The sequence below is a fragment of the Dysidea avara genome, chromosome 9 (genome assembly GCF_963678975.1).
Source record: "Dysidea avara chromosome 9, odDysAvar1.4, whole genome shotgun sequence".
Classification (NCBI taxonomy): domain Eukaryota; kingdom Metazoa; phylum Porifera; class Demospongiae; order Dictyoceratida; family Dysideidae; genus Dysidea; species Dysidea avara.
In genome coordinates, this window is record NC_089280.1 from 19,243,439 (window position 1) to 19,265,961 (window position 22,523).

At 36.6% G+C, this 22,523-nt stretch overlaps 1 protein-coding gene and 1 long non-coding RNA gene across 2 annotated transcripts; one reads left to right on the forward strand and one right to left on the reverse strand.

Annotated features, from left to right (window-relative positions):
* Window positions 1-6,465: 6,465 nt before the first annotated feature.
* LOC136265573 (uncharacterized) lies at window positions 6,466-7,275 on the reverse strand. Its single transcript, XM_066060443.1, has 2 exons — window positions 7,216-7,275; window positions 6,466-7,157 (listed from the first exon to the last, which is right to left on the reverse strand). The coding sequence occupies exons 1-2, from the start codon at window positions 7,273-7,275 to the stop codon at window positions 6,534-6,536; spliced, it is 684 nt and encodes a 227-aa protein (XP_065916515.1). The 3' UTR covers window positions 6,466-6,533.
* A 12,965-nt stretch (window positions 7,276-20,240) lies between these two features.
* LOC136267825 (uncharacterized) lies at window positions 20,241-21,797 on the forward strand. The gene is made up of 3 exons (XR_010706791.1): window positions 20,241-20,302; window positions 21,445-21,509; window positions 21,560-21,797. It is a non-coding gene; the product is annotated as an uncharacterized lncRNA (long non-coding RNA).
* The last annotated feature ends 726 nt before the right edge of the window (window positions 21,798-22,523 follow it).

Genomic DNA, 22,523 nt, shown 5'->3' on the forward strand with positions numbered 1-22,523 from the left:
TGACTGTCTTTCATGTTAGGGTTTGCATGTTACAAGTTTGTGAAAACCTATTAAGGAAGGAAAAGACTTGTCAGATTCACTGCAACATTTTGCTACTATACAGCTGCAATGAATGCATAACTAACTTCATAGACTTCTTTTCAATCATGCCCGTTATATGTACTATAATACGTACATGACTGTTGCTAAGGCACAAATAAGGACTAAAGCTTGAGTGAAAAGCTTTTACTTTTACCGCTCCAGCCTATAGCTGTATAACCAGGACATATTGTTGAATGTTTGAACAAGGATACAGTGTAACAGCCCGTGGTTGATGCTGTTGTTTTCCTGACAATGTTAGAGGAATTTTATAAAGGTTTTTTTAGCAATTTATGTACTATTGATATTATGTACATCAAAAATAGTGAAACATAAAAAATAGTGAAACATAAATTTGGCTTTGCTTTTAGTAGTAAAAGTATACAAAGTTAAGGAATTACTAGTGGATTTTAAGTGCCCAAGGTGAAACCAACTAATAAGCATTTAAAAGCACATATAATGATCCAACAGATAATTTTTAAATAATCAGTTAATCACAAAAATATGTCCATACCTTTCACAGCTGGAAACTTATGCAACTCAGTGTGCATGACTGTTGGATAGTTTTAAATGTTTTGGATGTGTATAACAGTTCAGTAACATGGGATTCTGCAAACTACTTGTATATTTCAATCATGGTCATGCATAGAGTATCATTTCTGAAAGAGTGCTACACAAGTTTGAAGGATAATGTCTTTTTTTCATTCTAAGATTTGCTTCTTATTACACTTCAACAATCATGGACATATCCAGGATTCTATTAAGGTGGTTTCCAGATTTCAGGGGTCTAGTGAGTTACATGTATAGATATAGGAGTCTGGGGGCCCAGTCCCCAACTGCTGACAGACATATACATACCCTTCTTCAGGCTGTATACTCCAAATGATATGCGTGCTGAAGCAGTCACTCCTGATTCAGTTACAACAATCGCACTGACCTATACTACTGTTGGTACAACTAATGATCATCTTTTCAAGTTACCGTTTGTATCAGCCAATGTGTTAGACAATAATGCTGACATTGTGGCAGTCATTATACTATAGGATTAGAGAGTGCAGTGAGAAATATGGACAGTGATCCAAAGTTCTTTCTATCTGATGGACAGGATAGAATAGTTTTTAAAATAAATAAAGGAGTTCGAGATCATTGCCATGGAATACAGGCAATAATGGGAGATACATTACATCAAGCAGAACAATTCCTGGTGTTACCAACACTTCAACCATTCTACCGGAAGAATTCGTCATAATTATTAAGCCACATCGACATTGGGGATCATGCTTCACTGCCATTATGTAATAGTGGCTTGATTTCTCCAATTGGGTACACCCGCTCTATCCTAACTATAGACACTGTCAACTATATTAAGGTGGATCTTCATAAGAACTGATGAACTTTTAGAGCAGTACTAGTTTTGAAAACCATGGACTAGAGCTTTGTTGTATATGCACACACCAGGCTATATAATTTATATATTTTGTTTGTTGTAAGACACAATTGCAATAGATTTCAGCAATATAATTATAATGATCAGTAAATGTATGTTTTACACAGTCAAGTCACAGCTTTATCATAACTTTACTTAATGAGATTACAATATAAAATGCTAACTATAAAAAGAATCAAATTGTTGAAACTATAGTGATACTGTATATACGTAGAAAGACCAGTTCTATTTCTCCTCACTATGGTAAGCAATGATGATGGCACAAAGGACTGCAAAGACGAGTCTCATTCAAATGCATGATAACAATTCTGCATATCGATCAACTCCAAGGTAGCTTGTCTGTCAGATGTTATAAACATCTCAATGACAAGACCTCACATTTAAGTGTCTCATCATCAAAAACAACAGGTACAAGAGAGGTCACAATAAAGAAAAAAGTTTGCATGTGAAGTACATGCATGTGTATTGTGTTTCTAATAAACTTAACACTTTAAGTGACCTTGAGGCTTGTATGAGACATTTGAGTTACAAACTGACATTGTCCTTCACTTACTGTATTAGAGTTTACAGAATAAGACTGCATATGTAGCATGTATCAAAATGCTCTCATAATGTTACTATGGAAATATTAACACACATGGGGATTATTTTGCTCTTCCCCAAGTGACACTAGAACCTGCTGTCAAGCAAAACTGCATGCCCATTGAGTCAGGAACCATAACTGTTGTCTTAATTTGTAAAGTACTGAACACCACATAATGGCACATATCAAATGATGGCATGTTACATTTCAGCATGAACAAAGCTGCTGCATCATCACACTATAGTGATGCTATACTGCTTATGTACTTCTGGTATATCCTGTCTTTGTATCTATATTAGTCTTACTATTAATTGGTGAATACTTTTTGTTACCACTCCAAGGATGCAGGTACACTGTATAGGTTACTAGGTTACCATATTTCCATCATTCCATAGTCTTCCTCTCTAAGGTATAAACTAATAATTTATAATAGCAACATAAACAGAGGCTGTCCTTGGCTTCAAGTTTAAGGTTTATATGTTTATGAAAATGTAATAGGAAGGTATTTTCATGGTAAGGTCCCTTTCTATTTTCCATAGCTCATATAGCAAACTTTAGACAGACACTAATGCATTAATAGTACTACTAGTTAACAAAGGAACTTCATACTTATTCTTATTAGTACTTTACAGTGTCCAGCACTGAAGGTTTGACAGCAACATGTACTGCAGCCTTTGGATTATCCTAACCTAACAGGAACTGGAGCCTTTTGTAATGATTACTTAACTTAACTAACAATAAGGTGAAACAGAAAAGGGCCAAAGAAAGGAAAAAAATCCCTCCTACCCCAGGATTCGAACTGCAGGCCACCCAATGTCTAGTCGAGCGCCACACTCAGTCTCCTCCAGGAGGGATGGATTTTCTTCCTTTAAACCTAAGTATTTATTCTTACTAGTACTTTACAGTGTCCAGCACTGAAGGTTTGATATTACTAGCCACTAATTAAGTATTCCAGCTCTTTTGCAATCAAATTTAATTATGTGGCTGCACATTCATCAAAGATAAGAAAACATTTTGGCATCATCTTTATATTAGTACAATGAATCTGGAACAACATTTATGGACAGGTGTAGATATTTCACTGATTATAATATGTAGGTAGTAGCTGTTACAGCTACCATATTTCATATAGTAGTAATTGTGAACTGTTAAATGTAGTACATTAGATCTGGTGTAATATTGCCTACTCACATTGTACATGTTTTAAGTGTTATAGGTAGTTACTGTTAATAATATGCTCATTATGCATCCACAACTAGTTCAGATATATTATATAATATGATTTGCATAGTAAGTATTATACATATAAAGCAGTAGGGCATTGTGAATGCAGTATCCAACTTATCATTAAGTATCAATGTAGGCATACTATTGTATCCTCGTACATCAAGTTATTACTTTAAATTTATGGATTAGGAACTACAGATTCACTTAAACAGATTAACTGAAACCTGTATGTAAGAGCAACCCCAACTTGAAAATTTAATTTTCCCATGTAGCCACACAAAGGAAACATGTGACTTGTTGTTATGGGGTGAGTTACAGTGACTCGACCACTTGTGCAGCTATCAACCACATAATTGTCATACAAATCAGCCTAGTGTACGCATATATATAATATTCACAAATATGCTTTTGACACAAAGTATTGAGTCATCATGATTATTTACCATACAGTAATGTTTGCATGTACTGTATATGGTATACCCTTTCATGTTGTCAACCATTGTCAGCACTATATCTGACTGGATAGCAACTCTAATCTAAATGCATACAGTATATTCAACAGTGGTACATATAATTAATTTTGGTACATTGTACATTAAAAGTTAAGACAATTGTCTTATATACCAACTCCTAATATAAACCTATTACTGAAAGTCAAGATGAACTGTTGCCAATGTTTTTCTTAAATAGAAAACATTGGGTGACTGTATATGTCTCATGGGAGGCTGTTCCAATCATTGACCACTCTTTGAGAAAAGCTATATTTCCTGGTGTTGAAATGACTATACTGTTTATATCCAATATTTCTTGTAGATGTACAGTTATTGATGGCAAAGAAATTCTCAAAGGGACATCCACTTATGCCTCGAATTATCTTGGGGGTAACTTCGTGAATTTACGTATTCTCGTGTTTCTCCCTATAGAGTCCGCGATTGTTGTCAGAAAGAAGTTGCACACAACGCTTAGCTTGTTCCCAGTGCTTTTCTACGCTGATAGAATTGAAGACAAGTTAGAGAACAATTTGTATGGATCGTTATCATGTCCATTCTACGTCTTCCATATAACAAACTTAGTAGATTAACGGTGCTCAACCTTTCACTATATGGGTCATTCTTGAGTTGCACAACTGGTCGTGTTGCTCGTCTCTGTACCTGCTCTAACAGACGTATATCAACCAACTGGTAAGGGTTCCAAATCACTGAGGCATAGTATAGGTGAGGACGGATTAAATACAATGTTTGAAGCATGGTATAATTGATTGCACATCATTTGAGTATGACTATGATTGTCATTATGCATACATATAATATGGCCTGGTCTAGTATGGATTTCACCACACTCTTACAATCTGTTCAAAATTATCATGCAAACGACTAAGTACGGTGGAACCTCAGTTATCCAAAATCTTGGAAACCTCCTGCAGTCGCTGCATGGTATGGATATCACTTCCTTTTGTAATTGCATACTCCAAAGCTGACCTGTGTCCAGCTTTGGAGCTTCTTTTGGTTGTCTTTCTTTACTGCAGAAAAGAGAAAGAGATCAAGGGCTGAATTTTTGTTTGCTATCTTTTCAATTCATATGCAATTATTTTAAAATTAATACTGTATGAAATTATCACATGAACTTTCTCCTACAGGTTGGCTTGTTTGTAGCTGAATTCTCTACAAGGTGACTTGTTTGTAGCTGAACTCTATACAGGATGAATTGTTTGTAGCTGAACCCATAGGTGGTGGAAAGGGGGGAGGGGCTAGAGGGCTGAAGCCCCCTCAGTCTGTTGAGGGGGGATTTAGCCCCCCCCCTCCCCCTTCAGAATGATATCACGCTGAAATTATCCTTCAGAAAAAAATGAATAACAAGCTGCCTACCCTCATTGGTTTAGGTTAACTTTTCTGATCTGAAGCATATTATAGTTAACAATAAGCCCAAACAAAGAGAGGACTTGTGCAGTAAGTAGGCAGGCAGATGTACTAGTGTGTGCCTGTGTGGAGTATATATGTACACTCAGCTTGTGTATATAGCATACTCCATGCATGCAGGGGGGCTGGAGGCATGCTCCCTCAGGAATTTTAGTGAATAAAAAGTGAAGCATACTGATTTACTGTGGTTTGATCAGATACATACTGTATGCATTGTGTAGGCTTGCACCAAATATGTCAGCATAATTTAGGACAAATTTTAAGATTTTTAATTAAAGTGTGCAATACATGCACCAAAAATAAGCAAACAATGGACACATTATTAACTGTCCACATATCACATTGAACAGATGTAATGTGTTTGTTGACATCATTCAAGTGTTACAGAAATAAGATACTCTTAGTAACTATAATAGCATTCGCTTATTCTAAAACACTATATAGTGAGAACATGCTGATATACCTAATAAGACAATCAGCTCTTTGTGATTTGGAAAGTGTTTTGAGCGCAATTGGCTCAAGCCTAGCATTTTGCTGTGCAAAAAGAGTCTATAGAATTTAAAGTCGTCCATGCAGGGATTATCTGATAGGTGCTAACCATAGAGTTTATAGTAGTAAAGAGCAATATTTTCAAGTTACTAGTTTAGCCATCTACACTGTATTATTGCAGCCAAATATATAATACCCATACAGTGTGTGTATGCTGATATGTATGAGGCTGCCTGTAGGTGTATGCATGCAACTATGTAATGAATTTTGTGTGTAGTACCATATAGCCTAAATATTTCGAGGGGCAAATATTTCGAGGTTGTGAGCAATGTTGCTAAAAATAAAATTTTTGAGGATTTTCAAACACTTCCACAATGTATTAGACTATATGAAGGTCTAAATATTTCTAGGCTAAAATTTTCACTGATAACCCCCAAAACCGTGAAATCAGCAAAAATTTTCCTCCTCGAAATATTTTGGCTATACGGTATAGTGTGTGTGTGGCTGTCTGTGTGCATATGACAATGTACAGTACTCTATACACTATACAATGCCATGTGTGTGGATATTTGTACAGCTGATGATGTTCCAGTATTTCACTGTACATGGGTAGATTATGTGGTTGTTGTTTTACCGTACAGTAGTTAAGAATCAAACCAATGAAATTCAATCAATTTTTGTTTGCAAATAAAGTACAGAAACAAAATAGCCTAGTGTGTGTGCATGTAATGATAACAAAAACAAAATAATCTTTAAGCCTAGTGCATGGTTATCAGTCTATCACTGGTAAAGTTCATAAGCTCTCATGAATATCCACTTTGATATAGTTGATGGTGTATTGCTCGTTGGTATTCTCCCTGTATACTTCAAGCCACAGACCTTGACAAGGTGAGATAGAGCTGGTGTACCCAATTGGAGAAATCAAACCACTATCAATAGCAGTGAAGCATGATCCCCAACGTCGACTTGGCTTAATACTTATGACAAATTCCTCTGGTAGAATGGTTGAAGTGTGAGTAACACCAGAAAATGTGCGGCTTGATGTGAAGGTGTCTCCCATTGTTGCCTGTATTCCACGACAACGATCTCGAACTCCTTCCTCTCTCATTTCAAATCCTATTCCTCTACGTCCATCAGATAGAAAGAACTTTGGGTCACTGTCTCGATTCCTCACTCCACTTTCTAATCCTATAGTAATGACTGCCACAACATCAGCACTACTTTGCAGGATATTGGCTGGTACAAGTGGTAACTTGAAAAGGCGACCATTCGTTGTACCAGCAGTAGTGTAACGGAGTTCTGTTTTTGTAACTGAATCAGGAGTGACAGTGAAATCTGCTTCGGCACGTATATCATTTGGAGTGTACAGCCTGAAGAAGGGTATGTATGAAATCTTTGTTTCACTAGTCCTTATCAGCTGAAAGGAAGAGTATATATTTATCTACATAACTCTATGCATCAGGTTGGCTCCTTACCTCAGACTGAGCTTGAAGGAAAGAGCACACTATTAGCATGGTCACTATCATCATCTTCATTGTTTCTCTTGAATCACTAAGAAATGCTGTGTGAGTCTACTAGATGTAACTCTGTCTTTTATACTCCACATTGTGTTGTAAACAGGATGATGAACATCCTGAATCTTCATACCCAAGCTCATGGGTGGTTTCAGACGCTTCAGTAACTGGTTTCCAACTCCCCTGAATGCAACTTTTATCACGTGAAGCATACTAATAGCAAACCTCTACATACTGTAGAAAAATTACAGTGATATTGTAAGCTAAATACAAATATAAAGTGTAAGAGGAACTGCAAAATAATATCTATATGGAGTGTATTTCAGAAAGGTCTGGGGGTGGACCCTAAAGACATTGTAAGATTAGATCACAGCTCATTATATGTTCAGTAGAGACATGGAAGATCATACTGTGACCAAATTTGTGAAAGGGGGTCTTCCACACACATCCAATTTATTAACTTTGATGATTCATAACTTCAGGTTGGAAAATGCTAACAACATGAAATTTAGTCAGCAGTGAGCAAAAATATAGTTTAAAATGGTGGAGAAATTTTAAGCTTGTATACATGACTGTTTACTGAAATTTAAGTTACGGTCCTTCAAGTTCATAAAATTGGATACATGTGGAAGACACCTTTTCACAAATTCGGTCACCTATAGTACTAGCTAGCTATATAATGCAGCTATTCCCACAATCTATAAGAAAAGCCAAATCCCTATACAATTTAGCATGTACATATTGGTGAATGAAGATGAATTCCAAAACGATTTTGCAAATAAAAGTGAAGATGTCCACATGTGATCAACAAGCAATCTACTGTAGATCAGTGGAAGTATGTCAACCTCATCCTTATCTTCTCACAGTTAGGATGAAGAAATACTTCATCATGAATAAAGCATTGAGTTTGCTGCTATTTTTAGTGAGTTTCCTGCAAATACTGCCAGTTGTACCAACCAATTTTTGCAGATTCAAATGACTTCAATTGCTTGAATGTAGTGAATATTGTAATAGTATACCATAATGGCAACCAAATGTTCTGGTAATTATTGCTCTACTAGAGTAGTGGGATGCATGATTCAAAAGACAGTTGTTTTACATAACCTCAGAAATACCCTTAGATCTGCCCTAGAGCTAGGAATAACAAACAATGAAACCAATCAAAAGTCTTAAAAATTATTGGGACGTGTGATCATGATTTAGTTGTGGGTTAACAATTTCTCCATTACAGAAACTAATTCTTTGTATGAGGACTAATCATGACATTTTGTTCCATGTTGTTTGACACTGAATTATGTATCAGTTGCTTCGATGGACTACATCAAACCCTTACCCTTAGACAGTATAGCTAACAGTTAGTTGGTAACTGTACAAGTTGTCAAGTCATGCCACCTCCCAAGCCAAATGTGTCCTTTGCAATATATGGTATATGAGAAAATCATATTATCAATGAGAGCGGAACTTTTAGTTACAAATCCTTAAAATACTGCTTTGACAAAGGCTAATAATGAAAACACTGCACTCAAGGGGTACTGCATAAGAAGCTATAGTACTATTAGCTAAAGTTACCGGTAAAAATTATCTAATCAGAAACAGCCAACCTGAGGGTGGTAATGACAATGTAATACTTGACAATTAAATGAACATGTGTGATGATATCATCCGGAGTATCTGAGTGCTGGGAATATGAAAAAATGACAACACTTGCATGGAGTAATAATATAATTAATTGACATGTTACATGGAGTTTAACTAGTTAAACTAGGTTAATGTTGCAGTCAAGCATGCATGAGTGTATTATGATAGTGACTAACCCGAAGCTCCGCCAGACTAGGGGGAAGATTAGGCAGGCACACACATGAGAAGGGTTGGCAATAATTGGAGAATAACATTGCGCATGCATTACAAGAAAAAGGAGCTTGGAGAGGTGTTAGAATGCATGGTGCTACATGGCATAATAAGAATAACCCTACAAACATGTCACATATACTGTACTCGTAGCATGAAATAAATGCCATTTTACTGTATTGAGTTCGTCAATTATAAGGATTATTTTATTCATTCAAGTTAAAATCAACATGGACCAAATTGCATACATGCATATGTATAGTATGGATTATTCTAGTACAAACTTTTCAGCTGTATATTTACCCAATATACACTATAATATACGTACTGTATTGCTGTTGAACATAACAAATTAACTCACCAGTTACCAGATGCTATAGTACACTGTACTGTGGAATGGATACCTTAGAACTAGCTATGGCATGCCTTGATTGTGTCCTGAATTTGAAGTCAGTTTATGTACCAAGAGATACTTTGAAACTACACATAAGTGTCAACACGATCCATTGTTTGCATGATTCTTATTACACATAGCTGTTAATAACAGTTTGTAAATAGTCTTGTGCATTAGCACCTGTATGGGTATGTCCCTGCAATGAAGTTTGTATATTACAAAGGAACAAGCCACAAATGCAGTTATTAAAGCTAATAAACTGATCTAGCATTAGATGTGCACAGCTAATTACATGCTAAGCTATACTACATTAAAATACTTCTCATATATACATTATAATATAAAACATGCCACAATCATCTTCAGTTTACATGCTAATGTGTTCTTACATAACCATATATACAGCCTGTACATGATGACTGTGCCAAATGGTGAAACTCATCTCGTCCAGGCAGTTTGGATTGACTATCAAGCACATACATATGTAATAAATACTATAATGTTATATATATATGCAATACACAAACCGTATCATTGCTTTTAGCCCTATATACATACTGTAGTATGAATCTATTTTAGAGGGGAGGTAGAGCAGTCAGTATAGTACACTAGTGTACTCTCTCAACTGCAATGCTACTATCTCTGGTAACCAAATGACTTATATGGTTAAATAAATCATTGAATACATAAGTAACATAATCTTCAACACTTTAACTCCTTCCTTTTTGCTTACAAACTCAACAAACCATTTAATACACTTGCCTGTCTAACCTGTGTGGAGTAGGTTCCCATTACAAAATGTTTTAAAGAAAAAATGTAAACTGTATATATCTCACAAGAAACCTGCAAGTATAGGCCACAAGCCTGCATAAATGGTAGAGAGTGTGAACTTGATTATTGAATGCAGACAAGTCCAAGTGGCATCTTGAGACCCAAACAGCTTGAAATCACATACATGTGCATATGATATATATGCAAGCACAAATATGCATATCTGTATACGTGGATGACCATTAAACATATATGGACTTTGCTGCTGATGTGTAATTCCAAAATTCTATTCACTGTAGTCATTCTCTATAATGTGTATTGTAGTGATTTGCAATGCTCTATACAAATTTTTAGACATGTATATATGAAAGTGGCAGGATCCACAACACTGAGTCTTCATTGTGTTTCTTGCTTTGATGAATATATGCATATCATGTGTACACATTGTAATGAGTTTCAGTTTCACAGCATAAAAAACAGCAACAAAAAAAACAGGGGAACATTTACTCATCTAGCAATGCATTTTAATGATTTTGTACTGTTTACACAAGTTTCAATTTATCTGGTCTTTGTATCTAGGTGTTTTTCTGTTGCTGCTCCATTTAAAGTAGCTACATAGCTATGTAGGTGGTTTTTAGGGTGAACAGGGTTTCCATCATTCTAAAGTACTAGTGTTTCTCTGTATAAGCTTTAATAATTAATTAATTTAAACTAGCAGGATCAACAGAAATTACCGGAATATCCTTCATGTTAGGGTTTGTATGTTGTAAGTGTGTGAAAACCTACTAAGGAATGAAAAGACTTGTCAGATTCACTGCAACATTTTGCTACTACAGCTACAATGAATGCATAGCTAACTGCATAGACTTCTTTCCTGTAATATGTACTATAACACGTACATGATTGTCACTAAGGCACAAATAAGCACTAAAGCTAGAGAGAAAACTTTTACTTTTATACCCTAGCCTATAGGTGTTCAGCCAGGACATATTGTTGAATGTTTGAACAAGGAACAGCTTAACAGTCTGTGGCTGATACTGTACATGTCTTTCTATTAATAAATAATTTTTATTACCAAGCAATTTATGTACCAGTGATATTACCATTATTATGCACATCAAGAATAGTAAAACATAAATTTGGCTTTGCCTTTAGTAGTAAAATTATACATCATCAAGGGCCAACCACCGGTGGATTTTAAATGCCCAAGGTAAAACCACCTATTAAACATTTCAAAAGTATGTACAATGATCCAAAAGAGTAATTTCTAACTAATTACAGAAGTGTATCGGATAGTTTAAAATGTTTCGGGTGCTTACACTTCAATAATGAAGGGTATGTCAAGGATTCTTTAAGGTATTTTCCAGATTTCAGGGGTGTAGTGAGTCACATGTGTAGATGTAGAAGTCCGGGGTCCCAGCCCCCAGCTGCTGTCAAATTTTGAGCTTTAAAATCTACACATTTTCATGGATTTTATAACTATTTAAAAAAATAATATGTTTGATTGTACTACTATTAGTTAGCTCTTTGCTTCAAGCTCATGCAGTCAGAGGTAAGACTGACATCATCATTCTAATATATATATACTCATGTAGGTTATTTACACAAAATCATTTTTCCAGCTGATCAGGACCGGTCAAACAAAGACATCATACATACCCTTCTTCAGGCTGTATACTCCAAATGATATACATGCTGGAGCAGAATTTAACTGTCACTTCTGATTCAATTACAACAACCGCACTGACCTACACTACTGCTGGTACAAATGGTCATCTTTTCAAGTTACTACTTGTACCAGCCAATGTGTCAGAGAATAATGCTGACATTGTGGCAGTCATCACTATAGAATTAGAGAATACAGTGAGAAATGTAGACAGTGACCAAAATTCTTTCTATCCGATGGAGAGGATGGAATAGGATTTGAAATGAGAGAGCAAGGAGTTCGAGATTGTTGCCAAGGAATACACGTAACAATGGGAGGTATGTTTACATCAAGCAGAACAATTCCTGGTGTTACCCACACTTCGACCATTCTACCAGAAGAATTTAATTTGTCATAAATATTAAGCCACATCGATGTTGGGGATCATGCTACACTGCTATTAATAGTGGCTTGATTTCTCCAATTGAAGTACACAGGGAGGGTGGCAGTGAATGATACACCATCAACTATATCAAGGTGGATCTTCATAAGAACTGATAAACTTTTAGAGAAGTACTAGTTTTGATAACCATGGACTAGGATCAATGAGTTTTTTTGTCATTATTCTATACATACACCAAGGTAGGCTATATTTTTTGTTTGCTGTAAGACACAATTGCAATACATTTCAGTAATATAATAATGATCAATAAAATTACTTTACTTAATGAGATTACAATATAAAACAATAAAAAGAATCAAATTGTTGAAACTATAGTGATACTGTATATAGAAAGACCAGTTCTATTTCTCCTCACTATGGTAAGCAATGATGATGGCACAAAGGACTGCAAAGACGAGTTTCATTCAAATACATGATAGCAATTCTGCATATTGATCAACTCCAAGGCAGCTTGTCAGTCAGATGCTATAAACATCTCAATGACGAGGCCTCACATCCAAGCATATCATCATAAAAAACAACAAGTACAGGAAAGGTCACAATATTGAGAAAAGCTTGCATGCAAAATCCATGCATGTGTATTGTGTTTCCAATAAACTTAACACTTTAAGTGGCCTTGAGGCTTGTATGAGACATTTGAGTTACATACTGACATTGTCCTTCACTTACTGTACTAGAGTTTATAGAATAAGGCTACATATGTAGCATGTATCAAGATGTTCTCATAATGTTACTATGGCAATATTTATAAACATGGATTATTGTGCTCTTCCCCAAGTGACACCAGAACCTGCTGTCAAGCAAAACTGCACGCCCATTGTGTCAGGAACCATAACTATTATCTTAATTTGTAAAGTGGCATGTTACATTTCAGCATGAACAAAGCTGCTGCATCATCACACTATAGTGATGCTATACTATACTGCTTACACAATTCTGGTATATCCTGTCTTTGTATCTATTTAGTCTTAATATTAATATTGGTGGGTACTTTCTGTTACCACTCAAGTGTGCAGGTACACTGTATAGGCTATTAGGTTACCATGTTTCCATCATTCCATAGTCTTCCTCTATAAGGTAGCTATAAACTAATAATTTACAATAGAAGCATAAACAGAGGCTGTCCTTGGCTTCAAGTTTAAGGTTTATATGTTTATGAAAATGTAATAAGGAAGGTATTTTCATGCTAAGGTCCCTTTCTATTTTCCATAGCTCATATAGCAAACTTTAGACAGACACTAATGCACCACTAGTTAAGCAAGGAAACTTTATATTGCTAGCTGCTAATTAAGTATTCCAGCTTTTTTTGCTATCAAAATTAATTATGTGGCTGCACATTCATCAAAGATAGGAAAACATTTTGGCATCATCTTTATATTAGTGCAATGAATCTGGAACAACATTTGTGGACAGGTGTAGAAATTCCACTGATTATAATATCTAATCCAAAACAGCCAAGCTGTAAAAAAAGTGTGCGGCCCTCAGAAAGGCTATGGTGAAAAAAGATGTGAAATCCAAGGTGGCGGCCAAGAAATGGCTGTGATGGTAGGTTAGTGGTAAAAATTTTAATAATGACAATTCAGGTGAATTTTTGTGCCGCTTCACAAAAATTCACCTGAATTGTCGTTATTAAAATTTTTACCACTAACCTACCATCACAGCCATTTCTTGGCCGCCACCTTGGATTTCACATCTTTTTTCACCATAGCCTTTCTGAGGGCCGCACACTTTTTTTACAGCTTGGCTGTTTTGGATTAGATTTCATTTCTTTTTGTATTTGTATACCCCAAAGCCGGCCTATGGCCAGCTTTGGGACTTTTTTAACCTATGTTTTTTTCTTTACTACAGGAAGAAGAAAAGATGAAGTAGATGTACTTTAAATATTTTATCAGTAAATGTACAAATTATATATACTGTATAATACATATGTGACCGGATTTGCGAAAAGGGGTCCAATTTGCCAACTTTGACAATTGATAACTTCAGATTGGAAAGAGCTATTGCCTTGATATTTGGGCAGTGGTGAGCACCACTATAGCTGAATACATGGTGAAATGTTCAGGTTAATATGTTACTTGAACACTGAGTTATGGTCTCCAACATTTACGGAATTGGATGTGTGTGGAAGACCCCTTTTCGCAAATCCGGTCACATATATTGATTACAGAAATCTCCATGGTGGTTTCTTTGTAACTGAACACTCTACAAGGTGACTTCTTCTAATTGCTCTCTCTACAGGGTGAATTGTTTGTAGCTGAACGATCTACAAGGTAACTTCTTCTAGCTGATCTCTCTACAGGGTGATGTGTTTGTAGCTGAATTTTGTATAGGTGATTTGTTTGCAGCTGAGCTCTTTACAGAATGGTTTCTTTGTAGCTGAACTCTCTAAAAGGTAACTTCTTCTAACTGATCTTTCTACAGGGCAATTTGTTTCTGGCAGAATTTTCTACAGGGTGATTTCTTTGCAGCTGAACTCTCTACATGGTGGTGTCTTTGTAGCTGAACTCTCTACAAGGTAATTTCTTCTAGCTGATCTCTCTACAGGGAGATTTGTTTGTAGCTGAACTATCTACAAGGTAACTTCTTATAGCTGATCTCTACAGGGTGATTTGTTCGTAGTTGAATTCTGTACAGGTGATTTGTTTGCAGCTGAGCTCTTTACAAAATGGTTTCTTTGTAGCTGAACTTTCTCCAAGGTAACTTCTTCTAACTGATCTTTCTACAGGGTGATTTGTTTGTAGCTGAACTATCTACAAGGTAATTTCTTCTAGCTGATCTCTCTACAGGGCGATTTGTTTGTAGCTGAATTCTGTACAAGTGATTTGTTTGCAGCTGAGCTCTTTACAGAATAGTTTCTTTGTAGCTGAACTCTCTACAGGGTGATTTGTTTGTAGCTGAAATCCCTACAAGGTAACTTCTTCTAGCTGATCTCTCTACAGGGTGATTTGTTTGTAGCTGAACTCTCTACAGGTGATTTGTTTGTAGCTGAACTCTACAAGGCGATACTTCTAGGTGATCTCTCTACAGGATTCCTTGTTTCTAACTGAACTCTCAACAGGGTGATCTGTTCATAGCTGAACTTTCTACTGGGTGATTTGTTTGCAGCTGAACTCTCTAAATGGTGGTTTCTTTGTAGCTGAACTCTCTACAATGTGACTTCTTCTAGCTGAACTCTCTACAAGGTGACTTGTTTCTAGCTGATCTCTCTACAGGGTGACTTGTTTCTAGCTGAACTCTCTACAGGTGATTTGTTTGTAGCTGAACTCTCTACATGGTGGTTTCGTTGTAGCTGAACTCTCTACAAGGTAACTTCTTCTAGCTGATCTTTTTCACTGCATATTTGTTTGTAGCTGAGTTCTCTACAGGGTGATTTGTTTGCAGCTGAACTCTCTACATGGGAGTTTCATTGTAGCTGAACTCTCTACAATGTGACTTCTTCTAGCTGAACTCTCTACAGGGTGACTTGTTTCTAGCTGAACTCTCTACAGGTGATTTGTTTGCAGCTGAACTCTCTACATGGTGGTTTCTTTGTAGCTGAACTCTCTACAAGGTAACTTCTTCTAGCCGATCTTTCTACAAGGTGATTGAGTTTTTTGCAGCTGAACTCTTTACATGGTGGTTGCTTTGTAGCTGAACTCTCTAAAAGGTGACTTCTTCTAGCTGAACTCTCTACAGGATGATTTGTTTGCAGCTGGATTCTCTACGTGGTAGTTTCTTTGTAGCTGAACTCTCTACAATGTGACTTCTTCTAGCTGAACTCTCTACAGGGTGACTTGTTTTTAGCTGATCTCTCTACAGGGTGACTTGTTTCTAGCTGAACTCTCTACAGGTGATTTGTTTGCAGCTGAACTCTCTACATGGTGGTTTCTTTGTAGCTGAACTCTCTACAAGGTAACTTCTTCTAGCTGATCTTTCTACAGGGTGATTTGTTTGTAGCTGAATTCTCTACAGGGTGATTTATTTGCAGCTTAACTCTCTACAAGGTGACTTCTTCTAGCTGAACTCTCTACAGAGTGATTGATTTTTTTTGCAGCTGAACTCTCTACATGGTGGTTTCTTTGTAACTTAACTCTCTACAGGGTGATTTGTTTGTAGCTGAACTCTCTACAGGGTGATCTGTTCATAGCTGAACTCCCTATAAGGTAACTTCTTCTAGCTAATCTTTCTACAGGGCGATTTGTTTGTAGCTGAGTTCTCTACAGGGTGATTTGTTTGCAGCTGAACTCTACATGGTAGCTTCTTTGTAGCTCTACAATGTTACTTCTTCTAGCTGAACTCTCTACAAGGTGACTTGTTTCTAGCTGATCTCTCTACAGGGTGACTTGTTTCTAGCTGAACTCTCTACAGGTGATTTGTTTGCAGCTGAACTCTCTACATGATTGTTTCTTTGTAGCTGAACTCTCTACAAGGTAATTTCTTCTAGCTGATCTCTCTACAGGCCGATTTGTTTGTAGCTGAACTCTCTACATGATGGTTTCTTTGTAGCTGAACTCTCTACAAGGTGATTTCTTCTATAGCTGATCTTTCTACAGGGTGATTTGTTTGTAGTTAAACTCTCTACACGATAGATTCTTTGTAGCTGAACTCTCTACAAGGTGATTTCTTCTATACCTGATCTTTCTACAGGGTGATTTGTTTGTACCTGAACTATCTACATGATGGTTTCTTTGTAGCTGAACTCTCTACAAGGTAACTTCTTCTAGCTGATCTCTCTACAGGACAATTTGTTTATACCTGAACTCTCACATGATTGTTTCTTTGAAGCTGAACTCTCTACGAGGTGATTTCTTCTAGCTGATCTTTCTACAGGGTGATTTGTTTGTAGCAGAACTCTCTACAAGGAAACTTCTTCTAGCTGATCTCTCTACAGGGAGATTTGTTTGTAGCTGAACTCTCTATACATGATTTGTTTGCGGCTGAATTCTCTACATGATGGTTTCTTTGTAGCTGAACTCTCTACAAGGTAACTTCTTCTAGCTGATCTCTTTACAGGGTGAATTGTTTGTAGCAGAACGATCTACAAGGTAACTTCTTCTTACTTATCTCTCTACAGGGTGATTTGTTTGTAGCTGAACTTTCTACAAGGAAACCTCTTTTAACTGAGCTCTGTACAGGGTGAATTGTTTGTAGCTGAACTATCTACAAGGTAACTTCTTCTAGCTGATCTCTCTACAGGATGATTTGTTTGTAGCTGAACTATCTACAAGGTAACTTCTTCTAGCTGATCTCTCTACAGGGTGATTTGTTTGTAGCTGAATTCTGTATAGGTGATTTGTTTGCAGCTGAGCTCTTTACAGAATGGTTTCTTTGTAGCTGAACTCTCTACAAGGTAACTTCTTCTAGCTGATGTATCTACAGGGTCACTAGTTTGTAGCTGAATTCTCTACATGGTGGTTTCTTTGTAACTGAAGTATCTACAAGGTGACATCTTCCAGCTGATCTTTCAACAGGGTGATTTGTTTGTATCTGAACTCTCTACAAGAAATCTTCTTCTAACTGATGTTTTAACAGGGTGAATTGTTTGTAGCTGAACTCTCTACAGGGTGATTTGTTTGTAGCTGATCTCTATACAGGTTACTTATTTCTAACTGATCTCTTGAATTCTGTTCAGGATGACTGCTCTATTAGGATGACTGCTCTATTAGAGTATCTCGATCTCGCACTTGCTACACCAAGTTGGATTTCGTGTTATAACTCCGTGGCTTTAAGTCTGATTCTTCTACACCATTGAAGAGCCTTTCTAAGATGATAACTCCATCTGTACAGCGATTTTGAAAGCATTACCCCGAGCGGTTTACCTGGTAGGCGTGGCAAGCATAATAATAATAATAATAATAAAATATTAAAAATTAGCTAATCTCGATTGCGTAATTGTTACACACTGTTGATTTTTTCGCTGTATCTTCCTGGTTTTTAGCTCGATTTCTTTCAAACCACAAAAGGTTTGAGGTTCAATAGTTAACCTATTCACCCACCGATTTTCAGCTTCTTCCCATACGCGGTTTACCCTGTAGGCGTGACAACATATTGGTGTTATTTTTCGTGCATAATCGCTCATAACTCTTTGTCTGTTTATGGTATTCCAGCCAAAGTTGGTACCGAGATGCGCCTTTATACCCCCCTTCTGTGTGCCAAATTTCAAGGCAATCGGATAACGCGTTCGAGTTTTATAGCAGTTTTTGTAAGTGTGCGACAAGAAAAAGAAAAATAAGAAGAAGAAGAAGAAGAAGAAGAAGAAAAAAAAAACGAAGAAACTTAGCCAATTTTTGAAGTCGCATATCTCGGGAACGCGCGAAGCGATTTCGCTCAAATTTGGAATGTAGAGTGCTGCAGTTGGGGGGCATATCCACAGCAAAAATCGTCTTGTTTCATCAAGGAAGCACAGAGCTACGGAGGTGCGAAAATTGCGTTTTCTTTCTTCCTGTCAATATACTCACGGGTGTTACGCGCCGGCTTCTTGGGCCGCACGACACACTACCGTGTGTCTTGATGTAGGTAGTAGCTGTTACAGCTACCATATTTCATATAGCTAGTAGTAATTGTAAGCTGCTAAATGTAGTACATTAGATCTGGTGTAATATTACCTACTCACATTGTACATGTTTTAAGTGTTGTAGGTAGTTACTGTTAATAATGTGCTCATTATGCATCCACAACTAGTGCGGTTATATTATATAATTTGCATGATAGGTATATATATGCTATACTTATAAAGCAGTAGGGCATTGTGAATGCAGTATGCAACTTATCATTAAGTATTAATGTTTGTATGCTACTGTGTCCTAGTACATCCAGTTATTATACTTTTATGGATTAGGAACTACAGAAACAGATTAACTGAAACCTGTACGTAAGAGCAACCCCAACTTGAAAATTTAATCTTCCCATGTAGCCACACAAAGGAAACATGTGACTTGTTGTTATGGGTTGAGTTACGGTGACTCAACCACTTGTGCAGCTATCAACTAATTGTCATACAAAACAGCCTAGTGTACACATATATATATTATTATTATATAATATTCACAAATATGCTTTTGACACACAGTATATTGAGTCATCATTATTATTTGCCATGCAGGTAATGTTTGCATGTACTGTATATGGTATAACCTTTCATATTGTCAACCATTGTCAGCACTATATATTATAAGTTCTGACTGGATAGCAACTCTGATCTAAATGCGTATAGTATATTCAACAGTGATAGGTATAATTTTTGGTACATTGTATATTAATGGTTAAGACAATTGTCTTATATACCAACTCCTAATATAAACCTATTACCGAAAGTCAAGACGAAACCGTTGCCAATTTTTTTTCTAAATAGAAAAACATTGGATGACTGTATACATGTCTTGGGAGGCTGGCCAATCATTGACCACTCTTTGAGAAAAGCTACTGTAACATTTCCTGGTGTTGAGATGACTATATACTGTTTACATCCATTGTTTCTTGTAGATATAACATTGATGACAAAGAAATTCTCAAAGGGACATCCACTTATGCCTTGAACTATCTTATACACCATTATCATGTCCATTCTGCATCTTCCTTGGTATTATTTACAGTAACTTAATGGAGCGGGAGAAGGTGCAGAAGATAACAGACATTTTGAATGGAGTGGAAAGAAGTGATATTCATTGCTGAAACAAACTGGAAGCCGGTTTGTTTTGTTAACCCAGAGCTCATGCAGTGAATTTCAGGAAGATGTTCTATATTTGCCTTGCCAAGCAAAGGGTAAGAAACTAAACCTGCTTTGTTTGTGCCTGCCCTTCACAAAATTCTGTAATTACAGAATGAGAATGACAAAACTGTCTTAGGCCACCATCGTTTAGTTGCAACAGTTGAGAATTTTTATGGCGTAATAGAGCATGTGCATTCAACTGAAAATGGACATGTAGACTACAAGAAAATACTTACAGAGGTATGGAAGTATAGTGAATTACGTATGCTATCATATTCTCAAGCATCACAAAAATTTATAGCCATTAGTCATAAGACCTGGACATTGTGGAGATGGGTGGTTAATTATATAGCAATATTATATAATACTGAACAGGTAATCAAGTTCCCAAGTTTGTAATAATGCCAAGCTGTAGTGAAGGACAAATCAGGCTGGATTTTAGCTGATATTTTTGCAAGAGACCAAACCTTTGTGCTATCAATTTATGGAGCCCGCCTATCAATTTTCTGATATATTAGTTTGGGAAAAAGATTTATAGAACAGTCATTTGTTCTAATAGAGCAGTCAGTAAGTGATCTTAGAAGAAATCTGTAGGGGCATGCCTCCAGACCCCCTAGCTATGTGTGTATTTTCACACGGTACTTCGCTTTACAACTACCTGGAACAGACCCCCTGATTTCTTCACTGTTCAACGTTGCTTGGTATCTTAATTTGGCATACCGCAGTACTTATAATGCGAACATCATGGTCCTACTTGAGTCTTCTTTTATGTATCTTTGCTGACAGTGGAAGATGTTGATTTGTGGTAGCTATAGCTTCACGTAATGGCTTCCCTACACGTGTAACAGAAGTTATCTGTATTTTCTGTTACTGTAGTGACTGGAATGGTTCCAGAGGAGCTTAATTCCCATGCAATGCTGTGTAACTGGCTGAACATGGCTGAAAACAAAGTGTAGTGGCCTAATTATTGTTGGGGGTACGTTCAGATGAATACATGAAGTATGGCACCTGTTTCAGTTAACTGTGACTATTTGACTTACTCTGTTTGTGCAGACTACCCACTGAGTGAAACTCAACTATCCTTTGTTTAAAATGAAATGCATTGAAATAAGTTAGACTATGCCACAAAAATTATTATAATTATTCACCTATTAAATTGCTTCAGCAAACAGTTCAATATACATCATCACATTCTGTGTACTCAATTGTACCATTAAGTAAACATATACACGTTTGTATATATCTATATTGTTCTAACCTTCTTGGTGAATAGTTGGATTTCTTAGTGAATCAGTGAATTTTTTCATAGTCTGTTGTATATTCTGATGAGTTAAGATGTGTCATGCACATGGATTATTAACAGATAACGTTTGTTTATTTAGAATCACTTGATTACTATTGTCATTCTTGTGGAATGATTAGTTTGGATGATGATATGACTGACATGGTGAGGTCTAGTTATGCAAACAAATTTGTATTTGTGTGTGGATTCCATAGGTCAGGTGCAATAGTTGCTCATCAGGGGTATGGTACCATGAATGGTGTCTACGAAGACATGTGGTTACACCAGGCAAGATGAAAGTGGATATAACTTTTCTAGGTCTTGCTGTTCATCAAAATTGATCAAATAGAGCTGTGCCTTTGTAACTTATGTATTGGAGTATACTTAGCTACATGTGTAACACAGCATACCTGATTCCAAACACTATATGTTTGCACTAATAGCTGTATGAGGTGACATAATATGTAACTGCATGTTACATCTGCATGCATGGGATATATAATGTGAGAGTGAAACTATAAGTATGTGTACCATGTAAACTGGACATTAAAGATATAATGTTGGGACACGAGTTACAATGCACCAAACCTTATGTGCTGATAAACATTTCATAGCTGGTGGAACATGCATATACAGTGTTTGTGCTGGACAAATGCTATAGAAAAACATACATGTAGGCTGGACTGTACATGCGCCCATCAATATCAGCTGAACGAAACGAGATGAACCTGCTAGCTACTACAAATGCTGTAGTATGCAGAGGGCAAAACTGAGAAAGACAGTATACACCTTATCCAGGCCAGCTGCAGGGGCGGATCCAGGGGGGAGGCTTTGGGGGCTGAAGCCCCCCCCCCCTTCATATTTAGGCTTTACTTGATCAATATGCTGAGTATTATAATGAAATTTTGTCTTAGCATAATTATATGATCACTAATAATACAAATACTCATAAAATCACCTTATAAACATTTTCCAAGGTATTATCAGTGGATTTATGCTAAAGTTTATGCAACAAGGACCCGGATCAGCATTGGAGGCTTACAAGATCGAGATACTCTAATAGAGCAGTCAGCTAACTACTCTAATAGAACATTCACTGGAAACATGTAGTTGGTTCTGTTATGGAATTTTTCCAAATCTGCCTGCACCTATAGCTACATACAATGAAGTGCATTGGTC